This window comes from Cebus imitator, unplaced genomic scaffold (assembly GCF_001604975.1).
Source record: "Cebus imitator isolate Cc_AM_T3 unplaced genomic scaffold, Cebus_imitator-1.0 Scaffold18, whole genome shotgun sequence".
Classification (NCBI taxonomy): domain Eukaryota; kingdom Metazoa; phylum Chordata; class Mammalia; order Primates; family Cebidae; genus Cebus; species Cebus imitator.
The window spans coordinates 403681-419745 of record NW_016107333.1 but is presented as its reverse complement, the minus strand read 5'-3'; the positions used below and the strand labels follow the sequence as shown (position 1 = coordinate 419745).

The 16065-nt window shown below is 39.2% G+C and overlaps 1 protein-coding gene across 1 annotated transcript in view; it reads right to left on the bottom strand.

Annotated features, from left to right (window-relative positions):
* CHD6 (chromodomain helicase DNA binding protein 6) overlaps window positions 1–16065 on the bottom strand; it is a 199449-nt gene that overhangs the window by 139280 nt on the left and 44104 nt on the right. Inside the window, exon 2 of the mRNA XM_017511844.2 lies at window positions 3117–3168. Coding sequence (XP_017367333.1) covers window positions 3117–3149 — 33 coding nt within the window. The 5' untranslated portion in view covers window positions 3150–3168. The remainder of the gene's footprint in view (window positions 1–3116; window positions 3169–16065) is intronic.

Here is a 16065-nt window from a genome sequence, read left to right as displayed (position 1 = left end):
CAGTACTCCTATTATGTCTTTTCTGGTTAATAAAGAAGCATGATTATTTATTACTGAGTTTTAATTTAATTTGTAAAAATCTACCAACTCAGTTTAATTTACCTTGATAAGATTCTGAACAAAGAAATGAAGAATATCAAGATCAGAGTATATTTACATGCTATTTTTCTCCAGTGAAGAGGAAAAGTGAATTAACAGGAATGAGGGTTTTTAAAAGGTGGATGTTTTATTTGCTGCTACTTCTAACACCTCAGAATCATGGTAAGAGAAAAGACAAAGTCTGATGGTTACTTTTACTGTGAAACTGAAAGATTCCTTGCCATTGACAAACTGAATACCAGGTACTCAACAAATTACCCTACTTAATCCCAATCTTATGATGTGAGGCATGTATGATTGCTCCCATTTAAGTGACAGAAAAACAAGGTTGGCTTTCGTCTTTCGGCTCAAAGGAGGTCAAGGTGCAACCTTCTTGGGTTGTCTTGAATCGAATTCATCTGGCACCATCTGCCGCCACCATGCCACTGAAGTTCGATCCCAATGAGATCAGATCATCGGGGTGAAGTTGGTGTCATGTCTGCTCTGGCCCCCAAGATCTGTCTGCAAAAAAGGTTGGTGATGACATTGCCAAGGCAACTGGTAACTGGATGGGATCTAGGATTACAGTGAAACTGACCGTTCAGAACAGACAGGCTCTGACTCAGGTAGTACCTTCTGCTTCTGCCCTGTTCATCAAAGCCCTCAAGGAACCGCCAAGAGACAAAAACAGAAAAACATTAAACACAGTGGAAATATCACTTTTGATGAGACTGTCAACATTGCTCGACAGATGCAGCACTGATCTTTAGCCAGAGAACTTACTGGAACTATTAAAGAGATCCTGGGGACTGCCCAGTTTGTGGGCTGCAATGTTGATGGCCACCACCCTCGTGACATCATAGATGACATCAACAGTGGTGCTGAGGAATGCCCAGCTAGTTAAGAAGCACAAAGGAAAATATTTCGATAAATGATCATTTGACAAGGCTGAACTTACCCAAAGTTATACAACTAAATGGTAGGGTCAGAATTTCAATCTTGTTCTATGGAAATCAAAGCTGAAGTTCATTCCAGAATATGGGCCTCTTCTCTGTTAAGCACTGAACTCTCTCCATCCTGGAGCCTTTATTTTGCTTTAACTTGAACATAATATTTTATCTTCATGCTCTGCAACTTCTTACAATTCAGTCATCAGTATGGCCTACCATCAGTATTTATAAGAGGAGCAGAAGCAAGCCTTTCTGCAAGTGGCTCACTTATTTAACCTCCTTCTCTATCCTATCTAATATTAACCTTTAAATGAAAAATCCCATTCTGTTCACCAACATTATCATGAGGTCTAAAACAAAAACCCATCCAACTGAAGCTACGTAACAGCTGGCTAACATACCAAAGGTCTTAACATAAACCAGAAAATCTCAGAAGAAAGAAACCAGAATTCATTTTGATGCAATTGTTATAGAATGTTTTGATTTAAATAAAAGCTTATCTCAAAGGATGTCTAAAAATAAAAATATGTGCAGATTCCCTTAAGAAATATAAACCTGCTCACATATCACAAATGACAACAGTTTTGAGGGTCTGAGGTTCTCTTCAGTAAGGTGTTCTTTGAGAAGGAGTCTCGCTCTTGTCATTCAGGCTAGAGTGCAATGGCACAATCTCGGCTCACTGCAACCTCTGCCTCCCAGGTTCAAGCAATTCACCTCCCTCAGCTTCCTGAGTAGCTGAGATTACAGGCAACTGCCACCATGCCTGGTTAATTTTTTTGTATGTTTAGTAGAGATGGGGTTTCACCATGTTGGCCAGGCTGGTCTCAAACTCCCGACCTCAGGTGATCTGCCTGCCTCGAACTCCCAAAGTGCTGGGATTATAGATGTGAGTCACTGCGTCCAGCCAGTGCTGTGTTCTTTTTAACAGCAGCATAATATTCCACTAGGTGGGGGTGCTATGATTTAAACAGTTCCCTTTTTGATGGATGTGTAGGTTCTTTTCCAATTTTGCTAACATATGTGAAACAGCAATTCAGCCTTTATACACACAGTTTTGCACACCTAAGTATATCCATAGGGTAAGTTCCTGGCAGACGGAACTGCATTCCATGTAGTATTTGCCTATCAGCTGACAACTCTTTGAGCTAGGACAGATATAAATCCAGTGTGAAGACAGTATTTAGTCACTGCCCTTCTTGATATCTGGCAGCAGATGAGTTAATTAATTTCCAAAATCAACCTATCCACTGAGGACAGACCAGAGGGTAGTCCTTGGAACCATAACCCTAAGTCACCCTATTATTAGACTAAGGTTGCCTAGGAGCAAACTGGAAAGGTAAGAGTGGCTACTCTCATCCAACCTCTTTGTTACAGAGTCCCAGTGAAAAGCAGGGATTTAGATACCCTAGTTCCCAGGTTATCATTCAATTCTGTAAAAGAAAAACCAGTCCATCAGAAATCGCCCATTTCCAAGAGACAGAGACAAATCTTCCACTTCACCTCCTGACTGAGGTCTCAGAGTTCCTTTGAATATATTACCACCCACAGCAAAGCAGTACCAACCAAGGAAATAGATCCTGGCAAGATAAATCACATTCTCCATTCCACAACCCCTTCAAAAAACCAAATACCAAAGAGTTGATCCTCCCATTCTTCTCATTATTTCACTATTCTCTCTAGGGAGAACCCATCCACAGATCAGTATAAATAAGGATTTTGTAAGTAAGAATGCTTTTAGTTTAACCAAAAATCCGGAAGGATACATATATAAACTATAACAAATTGGTCACATCTTTCAGATAAGACTCAGAAAGCTGTTCCAAGGAAGTGTTTCTCTTCTACTTGGCTAATTTGAATAATATTCTGATGTACAGTTTTCATTACATTTACTCCTATGTGAAGATGAACTGAGCAACAAGAAAAATTCATATTAAGTCATTCAGAACAGAGCTCTCAGTTACTATAATACAGGCAACAGGGGAAGTTAAGAGGTTAAGGGATGAGCCAATGCTGCCAGGTGTCTCCCCTTGTTGAAAAGGCACCAAGATATCCTGGATGCATTCACTCAAAAGAAATGTGCTCACTTACCTGCTTCTCTTTCTTCTGTATTTTCATCTTCATCTATTGAAGATATGTCTTTCTGTAAAACATTTTTTAAAAGTCAAAGATTATAACAAAACCCAAAATGAGACATTTTCAGTATCTCCAGATTAACTGTAACACACAAGGAAAACAAGAAATAGGGGATTACTTCTGCAGAACATTTATGTCCAATAACTCCCAGAGCTCTAGGTGTAGACCTAATTTGGTCTAACTCTATTAGACCTTAATTTACTGTACCCAATAAAATGAAGTAAAAAAGATACTGTCTTTGTAGATGAAATCAGTTATAAAAGCTACTGGCATGTATGAAAGTTACTGGTAGCTAATAAAGGAGCAAAACCAATAACATGCCTTTACTGAGAGGTATTAGGAGATGGGGAGGAAATAAGGTAAGCCCTCATCCCTTTTTGAAGAAAACAATCAATGATGTCTACAATGGATAAATCAGAAAACAGAAACATAGACAATAAAAAAGAGCGAAGAGTTCAAAGCAATTTTAAGGAGACAGGAGTTGGTATATTATTTCACGTTTTAAACCACATGCATTTATTACTTGAAAAAAAAATTCCATTGCAATACTTTGTAATTTTTTTAAAGGACTGATTTTACTCTACCCAGGACTTAAGCCCCCATTCCCACGGCAACCATAATGCCCTTGACACTTCTCATAAATGACTTGTAAACACAGTAAGAGCCCACTAATTTGTCTTTAGGGGTACAAAGCCGTGTTGGGGCATCTCAGGGAAAAGAACAAACCTTAGTCTATGAAACCCAGAATTTGGGGCTGCCTGCAACACTATCTAGTAGTACTACTGCCTCAGATCTGAAGCTCCTACCTTCCTCATTAACAAACAATACAAAGATCACAGAATCTCAGGTTTCTGGTTCTAGCCGGGATATAAACACTGCTTCCTATTTTTTGTTTACTTTGATTTCCTGGTCATCCCACACAGCTACACAACACCACTCACTCAGAAAACCAAATTCCCCTTAAGTTTCCTAATTATTTCTCATATCCAAATTAATGTGATGTGTAGGCATTAAGTTTTAATAGACAGCTTTTAAGATTAGAGCTTTAAGATTAAAGTGAGATACGTATTTGAGGTGGTAGATAGGACAATTAGTTTGATTTAATTATTCCACATTGTATTCATAAATGATGTCATTACTCTGTACCCCATAAATATATACAACCATAATTTGTCAATTTGAGATTTTAAAAAGATTAAAGTGAGATTGTTCCAATTCTTTCTTTTTTTTTTTTTTTTGAGACGGAGTTTCGCTCTTGTTACCCAGGCTGGAGTGCAATGGCACGATCTCGGCTCACCGCAACCTCCGCCTCCTGGGTTCAGGCAATTCTCCTGCCTCAGCCTCCTGAGTAGCTGGGACTACAGGCACGCGCCACCATGCCCAGCTAATGTTTTGTAGTTGTAGTAGAGACGGGGTTTCACCATGTTGACCAGGATGGTCTCGATCTCTTGACCTCGTGATCCACCCACCTCGGCCTCCCAAAGTGCTGGGATTACAGGCTTGAGCCACCACGCCCGGCCAGATTGTTCCAATTCTAAGTGAGTTCATGGCATGTTGGAAGCAAACAGAAACACAAAAGACAAGATTCTAATCATCCTTGGGACCGCAATTACAGCTTATCATTTTACTGTCAAATTTAGATTTTTTTCCTCTTAAGAGTTAGAGGCATTTTCTATTAAAAGAACCACAAAATGCCATGGATTCTGTCCTAGAGAGACAGGTCTACCAAGGTACTGCTGTTTGCAAAGAGTGCAGCAGCAGAGGAGGTAAGTGCTGTAGCTGGAAAGCAGGCATGGTCAGGTGCTAAGGTGAAGGGGAGGAGGGCAGAGATGAACTGGCTAAATCAGAGAAAGGCAAGTCCAGTTAGTAAATGGTGCTTCTAAGAATTAATGCGAGGGACAATGTTTGATAGAACAATTATCTACCTCAAGAAGCCATAAATTCCAGATAAATGGTTAAGTGCTCAGAATCAAGGCAGTTAAAATAAAAAAAAAAAGAAAACTTCTCTCCTAAGCTTCATTACAGTGGAGTCAGTTATAGGTAAATTATGTTTGTTAGTACAAGTTTATCTCCTTTATTTCAAACCTTTAAATTATCAGACCCCAGAAAACTGACATTCTCAACCATCACAAACTTCCACAAAGTCAAAAAGAAGTTTGGGGGAAAATTCCAGCTAATAAAAAAGGGTATTATCAATAATAAGACCTACGTCTCAAATAAAATTCTGCCCAACAAAATGAAATCATTAAAAATTAAAGAAAGGTCAGGTGCAATGGCTCACACTTGTAATCCCGGTACTTTGGGAGGCCAGTTGAACCTAGGGATTTGTTGACCAGCCTGGGCAATACGGCAAAAACTTGTCTCTACAAAAAATACAAAAATTAGCCAGGTGGTGACTTCCACCTGTGGTCCCAGCTACTGGGGAGGCTGAGGTAGGAGGGTCATCCAAGTCTGGGAGATCCAGGCTGCAGTGATTTTGCGCTCCTGCACTCCAGCCTAGGTGTCAGAGTAAGGCCCTGTCTCCAAAACAAAACAAAACAAAAACAAACAAAACACTACAGGAAAACTCTACCAAGGTTAATAAAAAATTATCTTTAATGTATAAAGAACTGCTACAAGTATGATGCAGCAGGGACATCAGAAAGCACACTTTCTGATTCACTACCACAAACTAGCACTAGAATAAAAATAAACAGGGCCCCTAACACTGCCAGGAATGTGGGAAAACAGGTCCTACTTATAACTGCGAATGGCACCTTTAACTGTTTCAATCTTTCTGAAGAGCACCCAGACAATGTACCACTAGATCTATAAACGTTTTCAATCCTTTTGTAAGCCAGTTCCACTTTAAGAAGTATATCCCAAGGCCAAGAATGGGTAGGAAATGAACCTGACCCTCATGGGAAGGTCAGAGATGAGTTGGGTGAAATGTGAAAATATCCATCACATCAGACTTGGCCATCCTCTGAGACAGGGCGAATGTGCACATGAAATATGAATGATGGCGATGTTACTGTAGAATAACTGGCTGGTTCACTGAAAGTAAACTCTGGCATATCTTGTGTTCCTGTCAAATCATTTCTGGCACCCCAACAGATCACAAAACACACCAGCATGCTGCCTCCCCCACAAAGTAACAAGCCTCATCAACATTAATAGGTGTTCAATAAGCATTTATTGACTTGTACTTCTCCAAACAGCACCTCATAATTTACAGACACTCTTAAATTACTTCTACTTTTTAAACCTTTTTAAAGGCACACATGAGAAAATACATATAACAATGTCATCTTTTTGTAAGGCTAAATTTTAGGTACTAGAATAGATGAATAGATACACCCTACAGCTTGTATTTCTGCACAATGCGGGAAATGTCTTTACAGCCTCTGTTGCCATCACTCAAAACTTCTGATTAGATCCTCGTGGTTCAATAAAGAACAAATCAAAAAGTAATTTCAGGGTCTCAATACTTAATTAGAAGCATAATACAGATAATTCTACAGATAATTCTGTGTGGGCAAACCAGAAAACTTGTCAACAGCGGAAAATATCACGTGTCTAACTTCTGAATTGGGTAAACTGTGGAAGCTGGTGGGACTCTCTCTCTCCCTGCTGTATTATGTGTGAGTGCTTCTGTAGGAGTGCAGCATTTAATTACCCTCACAAGAAGGTAAGCTGCTAATGATGTAAAAGCAAACAATATAAAAGCTCCCATTCTTCTTACACTCACCCATCTGGGGATGCTCCTATTAAGAAAAATGGGTGCAAGGTTTCAATAAGAACATTTTGAAAGTTTTTTAAAAATTACTTTCTCTCTCACCAGTCCAAACATTTTGCAACAGAGCCTGTGCCATTTCCATGTTCCTTGGTGCTTTGTAATGGTAACTTTTTAAAAATAACAAAAAATCAGTTCATACTATTCAACCATTCATTCACAGAAATGATTTAAATTCACTATACCTTGAGAGCTCTGCCAACCTAACAATCCCTGCTCAGTCCAAGGGTCTATTTCATTAGAAGAGTGTGCGTTTTGCAAACACAAATGAGTGCATACCCAGCAGACCCCTACCAAGGTCCTTCATATTCACAGAAGATGAGAGTAGACACAACTGAACACCGTAACGATGGAGAACTTTGCTATTAACAGGCCCCTACCCCCCACCACTCTCTCAGGCACTTCGAGACAGAGTATGTGGGAAGCAACTCTAAAAATCAGACCTCAGATTTTCCACAATGAACACGTATTTTTATAATTTACTCATGCCCATCCTCAACCTCGAGATTGTTTCCTAAGAACCACTCTAACAATAGCAGGCATAAATAAGGTAATCCCACGTTGTTATACCGTGGGGATTTTGGACAGGAATAGGAATAAGGACAGAGAATAACTCATCTGGGAAGAGTGACAAATCAAGATAGCAGAGATGTCTTAAGGAATGCCACCTTCCTTAAACCCCTGTCCAAACACCTCTTATCAAAACTCCTAACCGCAAAGGCAGTCCGATGGGTAAGAAATCCCCCAACTTCCCATTTCCCTACCTTACTACCATCCACACCCACAAACTGGACACATGTACCTATCTCTACTGTGTGAGCAGTCTGCAGGAGGTAGTTTAATAGCAAGGGTTTGAAGTACCAGAAAGCAGAGTAAGAATCTGGGCTCTAATGACGACGAGACATGAGAAACCCCTGCCAGACTTTGTTTCCTCCCCTGTAAAATACTGACAACATGTGCCTCAGAGGGCCTTAGGAGAATTAAAAGGGATGACAATCTATGGCATCCCTCAAATGGTGAAGAGTCCTTATGGTTTTCCCTCCAGTGTCATTGAAAGAAAACGTAAATGACGAAGAAGATGTTTTAATGATGTAAAAACAATATAAAAGCTCCCATTCCTTCTTTTTTTTTTTTTTTTGAGACGGAGTTTCACTCTTGTTACCCAGGCTGGAGTGCAATGGCGCGATCTCGGCTCACCGCAACCTCCGCCTCCTGGGTTCAGGCAATTCTCCTGCCTCAACCTCCTGAGTAGCTGGGATTACAGGTACGCGCCATCATGCCCAGCTAATGTTTTGTATTTTTAGTAGAGACGGGGTTTCACCATGTTGACCAGGATGGTCTCGATCTCCTGACCTCATGATCCACCCGCCTCGGCCTCCCAAAGTGCTGGGATTACAAGCTTGAGCCACCCCGCATTCCTTCTTAACACTCACCCATCTAAGGATGCTCCTATTAAGAAAAATGGGTGCCAAGTTTCTTTCAAAGTTTTTTTTAAGTTACTCTCTCTCTCTCGCTCCAGTTCAAAAATTCTGCAACAGTGCCCCATCTCCTGGGGACAACTAACCTTCCCGTCTGTATTTGAGATCCACCCTCTCTCCCCCTTCTCAGCCACCTCGGTCTCTTGATTACCTCACAGTTACTCTTTCCTCATTTCATTCAGGACTCTCAAATGTCACCTTAGCAGCAGTGCCTTCCCTAGCCACCCTACAGAAAACAGCACCCTCACCTCCCACCCAGCACCGCTCTGTTATCTTCTTATCCTAATTTTATTTTCCTCCAGGTATTTATTACTCCCAGACATATTATAGTAAGACCTTACCTAACGTCCAGATTCCTGGAAAAAGCTATGCCTGTAAGTGAAACAAGGACTTTCAGTGAAACAACTTAAGGCAGGTCCTCTAATCAACATCATTTTGTTACAATGTTGATGAGGAAAAATTAGTTTCCTTATATGTTGTTTTGCTTAAAGTAAGGACTTCCTATGTATCTATTTGGTTTTAAGCTTATTGCTTGTTCCTGACACACAAAGTGTACACACAGACACACACACACAGTAAACTTTGTCTTGTTCCTGCTATACTGTTACACACACACACACGCATAGACACACACACACACAGTAAACTTTGTCTTGTTCCTGCTATATGTACTCCCAGAGTCTGGAATGGGATTGAGCTCCTAGCAGGTGCTCAACAAGCAGTATTTGAATGGAAGAATCATTTCTTTTCCCTAAGTTATCACTAAATATGTCCGTTTCTATAGCTCTCCTCCTCTCAACAAAGAAACAGGTTTAACTCTATCTCAAAATATTAACAACACAAACAAATCCTCTACACACCTGAAATTTTACTTCCTCTCATATTGCTTCCCTAAAGCTGTTATTGGCAATGACTCTCTAGCTGCCAAATCTAATGCGCATTTTTAGGCTTCATTTTGACTGCCTTGCAGCATTTTAAACTATGGATCATTTCCTCTTCTTAAAATTCTATCTCACTGGTTTCCTGATCCCTCTGATTGCAGGCTTCCAGGCTCAGCTTCCTCCCTAGAATCCTCCTATGATAAAATTCTATCCTCATATATCACCATTCCCAGGGTTCAATGCTGTCAATACCAAAAAGGCTTCCTGAGTTTTCTACTCAACTCCCAAACTTCATCTCCTTGCACAATGACCACTGTACATTTCCAAATTCAAGCCCTCATCTTGACCTCTGTGTGGCTATATCCAACCACATCCTGGCCAGTTCCTGAGACATTCCACAGGTACCACCAAAAAACCCCACAACTCTTCCAAACCGAAACTCAGTACCATCTTTATATATATATATACTCTCTCTCTTACCATCTTTATATATATACATATATATATATACTCTGAGTCATCCTTGATTCCTTCCCTTTACCATAATTCCTTTTTTTGATTCCAGAATCCCCTCCCTGGTTCCTCTCCAGTCAACTCTGGCTTATTCTCGTATATTTTTGTTGTCATTTTTGCCTGAAACCGACTCTTAACTGCTCCTCTATTTTCCATGTCTCCTACCCTCACCCCTATTACCCTCATTGCTACCAACAGTACGTTTTCCTAAAGTGCAAACAAAATCAGATGCTATCTCTTCAGTGGGTATTGTGTCTTAAAATAAACACATATTCCTCATAGCACAGAGCCCTGCATACACAATCTGGCCTCTGGTTCTTGTCTACAGCTCTGATATTATTTTCTACCATTCATCCAACTATACTGAACACCTGTGGGTTCCAACTCCTGCCTGCTCATTCAGGTCCTGCTCAGGCCCTGCCTCATGTGGTCTCATCCTTCGAAATTCAGATCTGGTGTCATGTTCTCCAGGATGTCTTCCCTGATCTGCCTAAATCTCTTAAGCATCTTGTGATAGGCACTAAACTAAAGCAGCTGTATCACCATATTATCATCTTTCACCTGTCTGTGCATGCCATCAGCTGCAGAGTGCCCAAGCATCCTCCAGGGAGGAACCCTGCTCTGCAGTGTAGCACTCAGTGCCCGACATTTGGACTCTTCGGTGATTACCTGCGGAATGAGTAAGTGAATGAATGGGAAAGCTGTGTTTACTTTCTGAAAAAGCTTTGAACTCCTACTTTCAATATAACTAGTGACCTTTTTTTTTTCTTTCCTGCTCATTCTATTCTCCTAATCCAATCAAATTTCTCAGTATTCTTCCTTCACGCCCTTTCAAATACATGTACTTAGCTTAAGAATTCAATAAAAATATAAAGCCTAAAACGAACAAGCAAAAAAAGAAACAGTCCCCATTCTACTCCCCACTCTTGATTCACTATTCCCAAATGCAATCATTTGAACTTCCGCTGTTTCTTCTGCTCCTTTCCATTCTCTTTTAAATAACATGGTTATTAGTTGTATTAGGTTATTATTTTTTTTTATTTTAGGCATTATTTTATTGGCTTCTTCCTATGGAAGAGGAGACAGCAAGTATTTTTATAAAAAGGCCAGATAAATATTTAGGCCTTGTAGGCCATATGGTCTCAGTTGCAGCTACTCAATTCTGCTGTGATGCGAAAATAGCCATAGACAAATATGCAAACAAATGGGTATGGCTGTGTTCCAATAAAATTTTTTTTCAAAAACAGGAAGTCCCCGTAACTACGGAAGATGAAGTGTTATCTTCCCAATATAGTTATTATCGCCCTTATTTACCAAATCAAATCTAATTCACAGCTAAGCCATGAACTATACTTTGCTAAAACTTTACATGCATATTTTTTTCCCTGAAGATAATAACTACCTCATTTTAAAATTTGCATGGTTTTCCATGAACCACTAACTTCTCCTAAAATGCTCCTCTAAAACCTTGAAACTCCTTCAATTGAAGTTCAATTTTCTTCGCTTGGGTCATTACACTAGAGTCCTCCAACAGGAGTCTTAATCATTGTCTCCTATCTGCTTCCAGTGTCTCATCACCATACCATCCTCCCAGAGATTCACTCCCTCTCTCTCTCCAAAGTGGACTCCTATGTTTCTCCTCTCTAGTTTTACACTCTCATTTTTGTGAAGTACAACATCTAGTAATGCTCCAGAAAATCCTAAAAATGAGATGTAAGTTTTTGAGACCTTCATGTATGAAAATGTTTCTATTCTACCTGGATGGACTGGTGGGCTGCAAATCAGAGGCTAGAGGTCGGAGTTCTCCTTGGAATTCTGAGAGCACTACTCCATTGTTCTGTTCCTTCCACCACTTCTGCTGAAGAATCTGAACAATTCTGATTTCTGCCCATTTGTATGTGACATCTCTTCCTTCTTGGAAAGCTTTTAGAATCACCTTTTCAAAATGGTGTGCCTTGGAGTTATTTTCACCAGTGAGGCTAGGTACTGGTGGATTCTTTCACAGTTTGGAAACTGTCAAGATTTTTCAGTTGAGAAACCCTTGGGTATTATTTCTTCATGATTCCTTATTGTTTTATTTTAATGGAACTCATGTTACTATTTGAATGATGAATCTTCTGGGCCATACCTCTAATTTTCTGTCTCATTAAAAAAAAAAAAATATATATATATATGTCTTCATGCTGTACTCTCTGAGCAGCTTCCTCAACTTTCTCTTCCAACCGTTCTTTCTTCTTTATAGCTGGTATGTTTTTAACATTCAATAATTATTTTTGAGTGTACTCTAATGTTTTATTTTCATGGTCTCTTAAACTCATGTCAACCAACCAATAATAGAAGGGTGCTGAAACGACAAATGGTTACTTTTTTCATTTTTAAATTATTTTTGTTTTATTTATTTATTTATTTAAGACGGAGTCTTGCTCTGTCACCCAGGCTGGAGTGCAGTGTGGCATTATCTTGGCTCACTGCAACCTCCACCTCCCAGGTTCAAGTGATTCTCCTGTCTCAGCTACTATAGGCAGTAGCTGGAACTATAGGCAGGCGTGCCACCGCACCTGGCTAATTTTTGTATTTTTAGTAGAGACGGGGTTTTGCCATGGTTCCCAGGCTGGTCTCTAACTCCTTACCTCAAGTGATCCATCCACCCGTCTCAGCCTCCCAAAGTGCTAGGATTATAGGCATGAGCCACCACACCCAGTTTACTCTTTTCTTTCAAAGATGACCTTGTCGTCCAGCGGTAACATTTCTGCACAACCAGAATACTCAAACTAGCATGAGGAAAGGCTTCTGTAATAGTTTTAAGGATTTCTTATACATTCAAGCTCCAGATGAGAAATTATTTTTGCCTTAAGGGTGGCAGAGCACCATAATATACTGAGGGTTTTTTTTTTAATCTATGTATTCTTTTATATGCCCAAAGGTTTTCTTTGAAACATACGGCAATTTGTAAATTAGATCAACTTCAGTGAAAAATTATCTTTTGTGTATAAGTCAGGCCAAAGAAAGTCTATATAGGTGAATTTCTGATGTTCTCTACTATAGGCTAGAGAAAAACTATCACTTTAAACTCAAGTCTACATGTCAAAAAGCATCCACAAGATTAAAAGAGGGCCATGAGGACAGGGACCATATCTATCTTGACTACTATTATATAACTAATATTAGCATAGTATTTGATAAATGAGTAAATATACTAATAGCATATATGGATTTATCAATAGTGGGTCAAAAGAGAAGGATCACACACGTAGCTATAAAGCTTGGACTAAAAATCCATCTCTCCAAAAATGTAAACACCTAACTTAAAATATCTGCCACATATTATTACTTGTGAGAAGGCACTAGTACTGTCATCACTTCCAAACTGAGGAAGCTCTGTGCCTGGCTGGCCTGAAAGGATGCATTACCGACATTAACATTAAGAGTCTACTCCTCAAAAGAAGTGTTTTAAACAGTCAGTGAATTAATTATAGAGTAAAAGCTCTGCTACCCTACATATGGGTAATGTAAGCCAGAGGCAAATCAACAGTAGTGATTTTAATCCTTGTCTGTGAGAATATGGCAAAAACCCGTAGTAAAAGAGTGACAACAACTTCCTAATAAACAATCATTACTGAACTAAGAGTATTAGGAAAGTCCATTCTGAGAAGCTTCCTGTGGGCCAAATGCTGAATAACAAGGCTTTTACTCACTGAATGAATTTCCTCTAGCTATTCAAACTAATTACTACTAACTTGAAGCAGTATCTGTGTTGCTATAATTTCTATAATCTCTTTTACCTGAGATGACAGAAAGGTGTAAACTAAGGAAGCTTTCTATAGTCCAGAAATACTTCAACAATGCTGCATTCAGAGAATCAGAACTGAATGGGATTTCTGAGGTCATGTGGCCAACTCTGATTTTAACAGACATAACTGCACAATTCAAGAGGAGAAATATCAACTCCAGTTCATCTTCTTTGGTCAGAAAAAATCATTTCTAACTCCTAATCTGCTGATAAAAATCAACTAGCTTGATAAGAATCACTATTAAAAACAGCAGTAGAAGCAAGTGGCCGGGCCTTTCTAGAGCTATCATATATCGCACTGTAAGGTAAAATCTGACTGTATCTTTTTGTTGTTGTTGGACCCTATGCCATAATGTCAATTGACCCATATCAGGAATGAACACAGCTGTGAACACAGGACTGAATAAACCAAGCTTGACAGCCAAGCCCATTCAAGCTTCAGAGCCCTGAAAATTCAAGTTATAATCTTACGGGGGAAGACAAAGGGTTTTACAAAGAGCACTCTATACATTCAGTCTCAAGAGGCCTCACCAGTAACACAAGACCTTTCCACTTATTACAATTTAATGCCTTTTGTGGTAGAACAGCAGTACCTGTAGAATTGGAAGAGAAAATATCTAGGTTCTGAATACAAGGGTTGCGTGATTTGAACAATTTATCCATCTCCCTGAGTCTCAGTTTCTTCATTTGTAGAACTGGTACAAAAGCCAATCATATAAGCCTGCCACATGGGTTAAGAACAAAAAGTTATCCTATCAACACTGAAATGAGAAAACATCTACAAAATAGCTTAAACAAGTTTTGGGGCACTAAAAATTATCTGGATGACACTTTCTCTTCCCATTTTCCGAAACAGCATATAAGACACAAAAAAACTCCCAACTCCAAATGTAAACTCACTCTTGGAGGTATTTTAAAAACAGAATTATAAAAAAGAACAAACTACTTATATACATAACACAGATGAATCTCAAATGCATTATGCTGAGTGAAAGAAGACAAATTGAAAAGTCTATACACCATATGATTTCATTTATATGACAGTCAAGAAAAGGTAAAATTGTAGGAACAAAAAACATATCAGTGGTTGGGGCTGGGGGTACAGAGAGGGTCAACTATAAATAGAATTGTAGGGGATAATGGAACTGTTCTGTATCTTGACTGTGATGTTGGTTACACAACTGTATGCATTTGCTGAAACTCAAAGAATTCCTCACCAAAAAGAGGAAATTTTTCTGTGTGAAAAAAGTTAATAAAATGTTTTTGAAATCTTAAAGGATATGTTAATCCAAAGTTAATGAGTAATTCAATTAAAAACTTGTTTTCTAAACATCTAACATGTATAATAAGTGACGAACAATGTGAAGAGGAACCAGCAAAGGCAGGTGAAGTTTGGGGCTAGAGATAAGAGATGGATCTAGGCTCTCAAAATGCCTGGCTAGGCAGTTTGAATGTAATCTTTTATGTAATGGGAAGCCATTATTTGAAGATTTCTGAGAAAAGGACAAAAATTAGCAAAGTTTGCTTGATGTAAAGATTCATCAGGTAGGAATAGGAAGGGCAAGCCTGGGGCCCAAAAGACCAGCGAGTCATACCCAGGTAGAAGTAAAAGTAAACAGCAGGCTAGCAAATAAAACAGAAGTGAAGTCACAGAGTCCAAGAAAATGAAGATGATAATGGATTCTCTTTTTAAGTGGCCTAATGGTAGAATGCTGGTATTGGCAAGAAGCATCAGGGCATGAGAAAGAGGTAACTTTTGGGAGAGTAGATGGATGAGTTCTATTTTAGACAGGCTAAGTTTGAAGGAACAGTGAAGACTGAATCACAGTGAAGAAAGAATCTAAGGCTTAGGCAATGTAATCCTTTTATCTTAAGATAATGAAACTTAGGGTTAGAGTTGTCAACTGATCTGCCCAAAGCGTCAAATTGACTCAGAGGTACAAGAATTAGATTTCCTGGGTTCCAATTTGGCTCTCTTAGTACTACATCAAGCTGCCTTGCTGACAAATGAAAATATTAAAGTGAGAGACCAGGACTGGAAATGTTCTATCTGGGGCACTTAGTGGGCAGAGGTTGGAAAGGTATTCTGTGAATAAATTACAACAGTCTAGAAGTGCAGCAGTAAAGATGAAATGAGATTAACAAAGGTGGGTCAATGACAAATACCATTCTATGGAAAGTGGGAGAACAAATACAAAGAGAATTCTAACTTTGCTAGCCTGGGAGATTGGGAAGATGATATTAGTACCATTAAGAGGGGAAAACAGTCAATGGGAAGAGCTGGCTCCATGGAGTAAGATAAGGCATTCGGTTTTAGACATGGTGACTTTGCTGGCATCCATGAAAAGCAATTCTCAATAATCGCTGAGGCTTATAAAAAAGAACCTCACTCCCATCTCCAAAAGATACCAATGTAATCGGACTGAGGTGAGACCCCATATAATTTTTTAAAACTCTCTCAGATGAT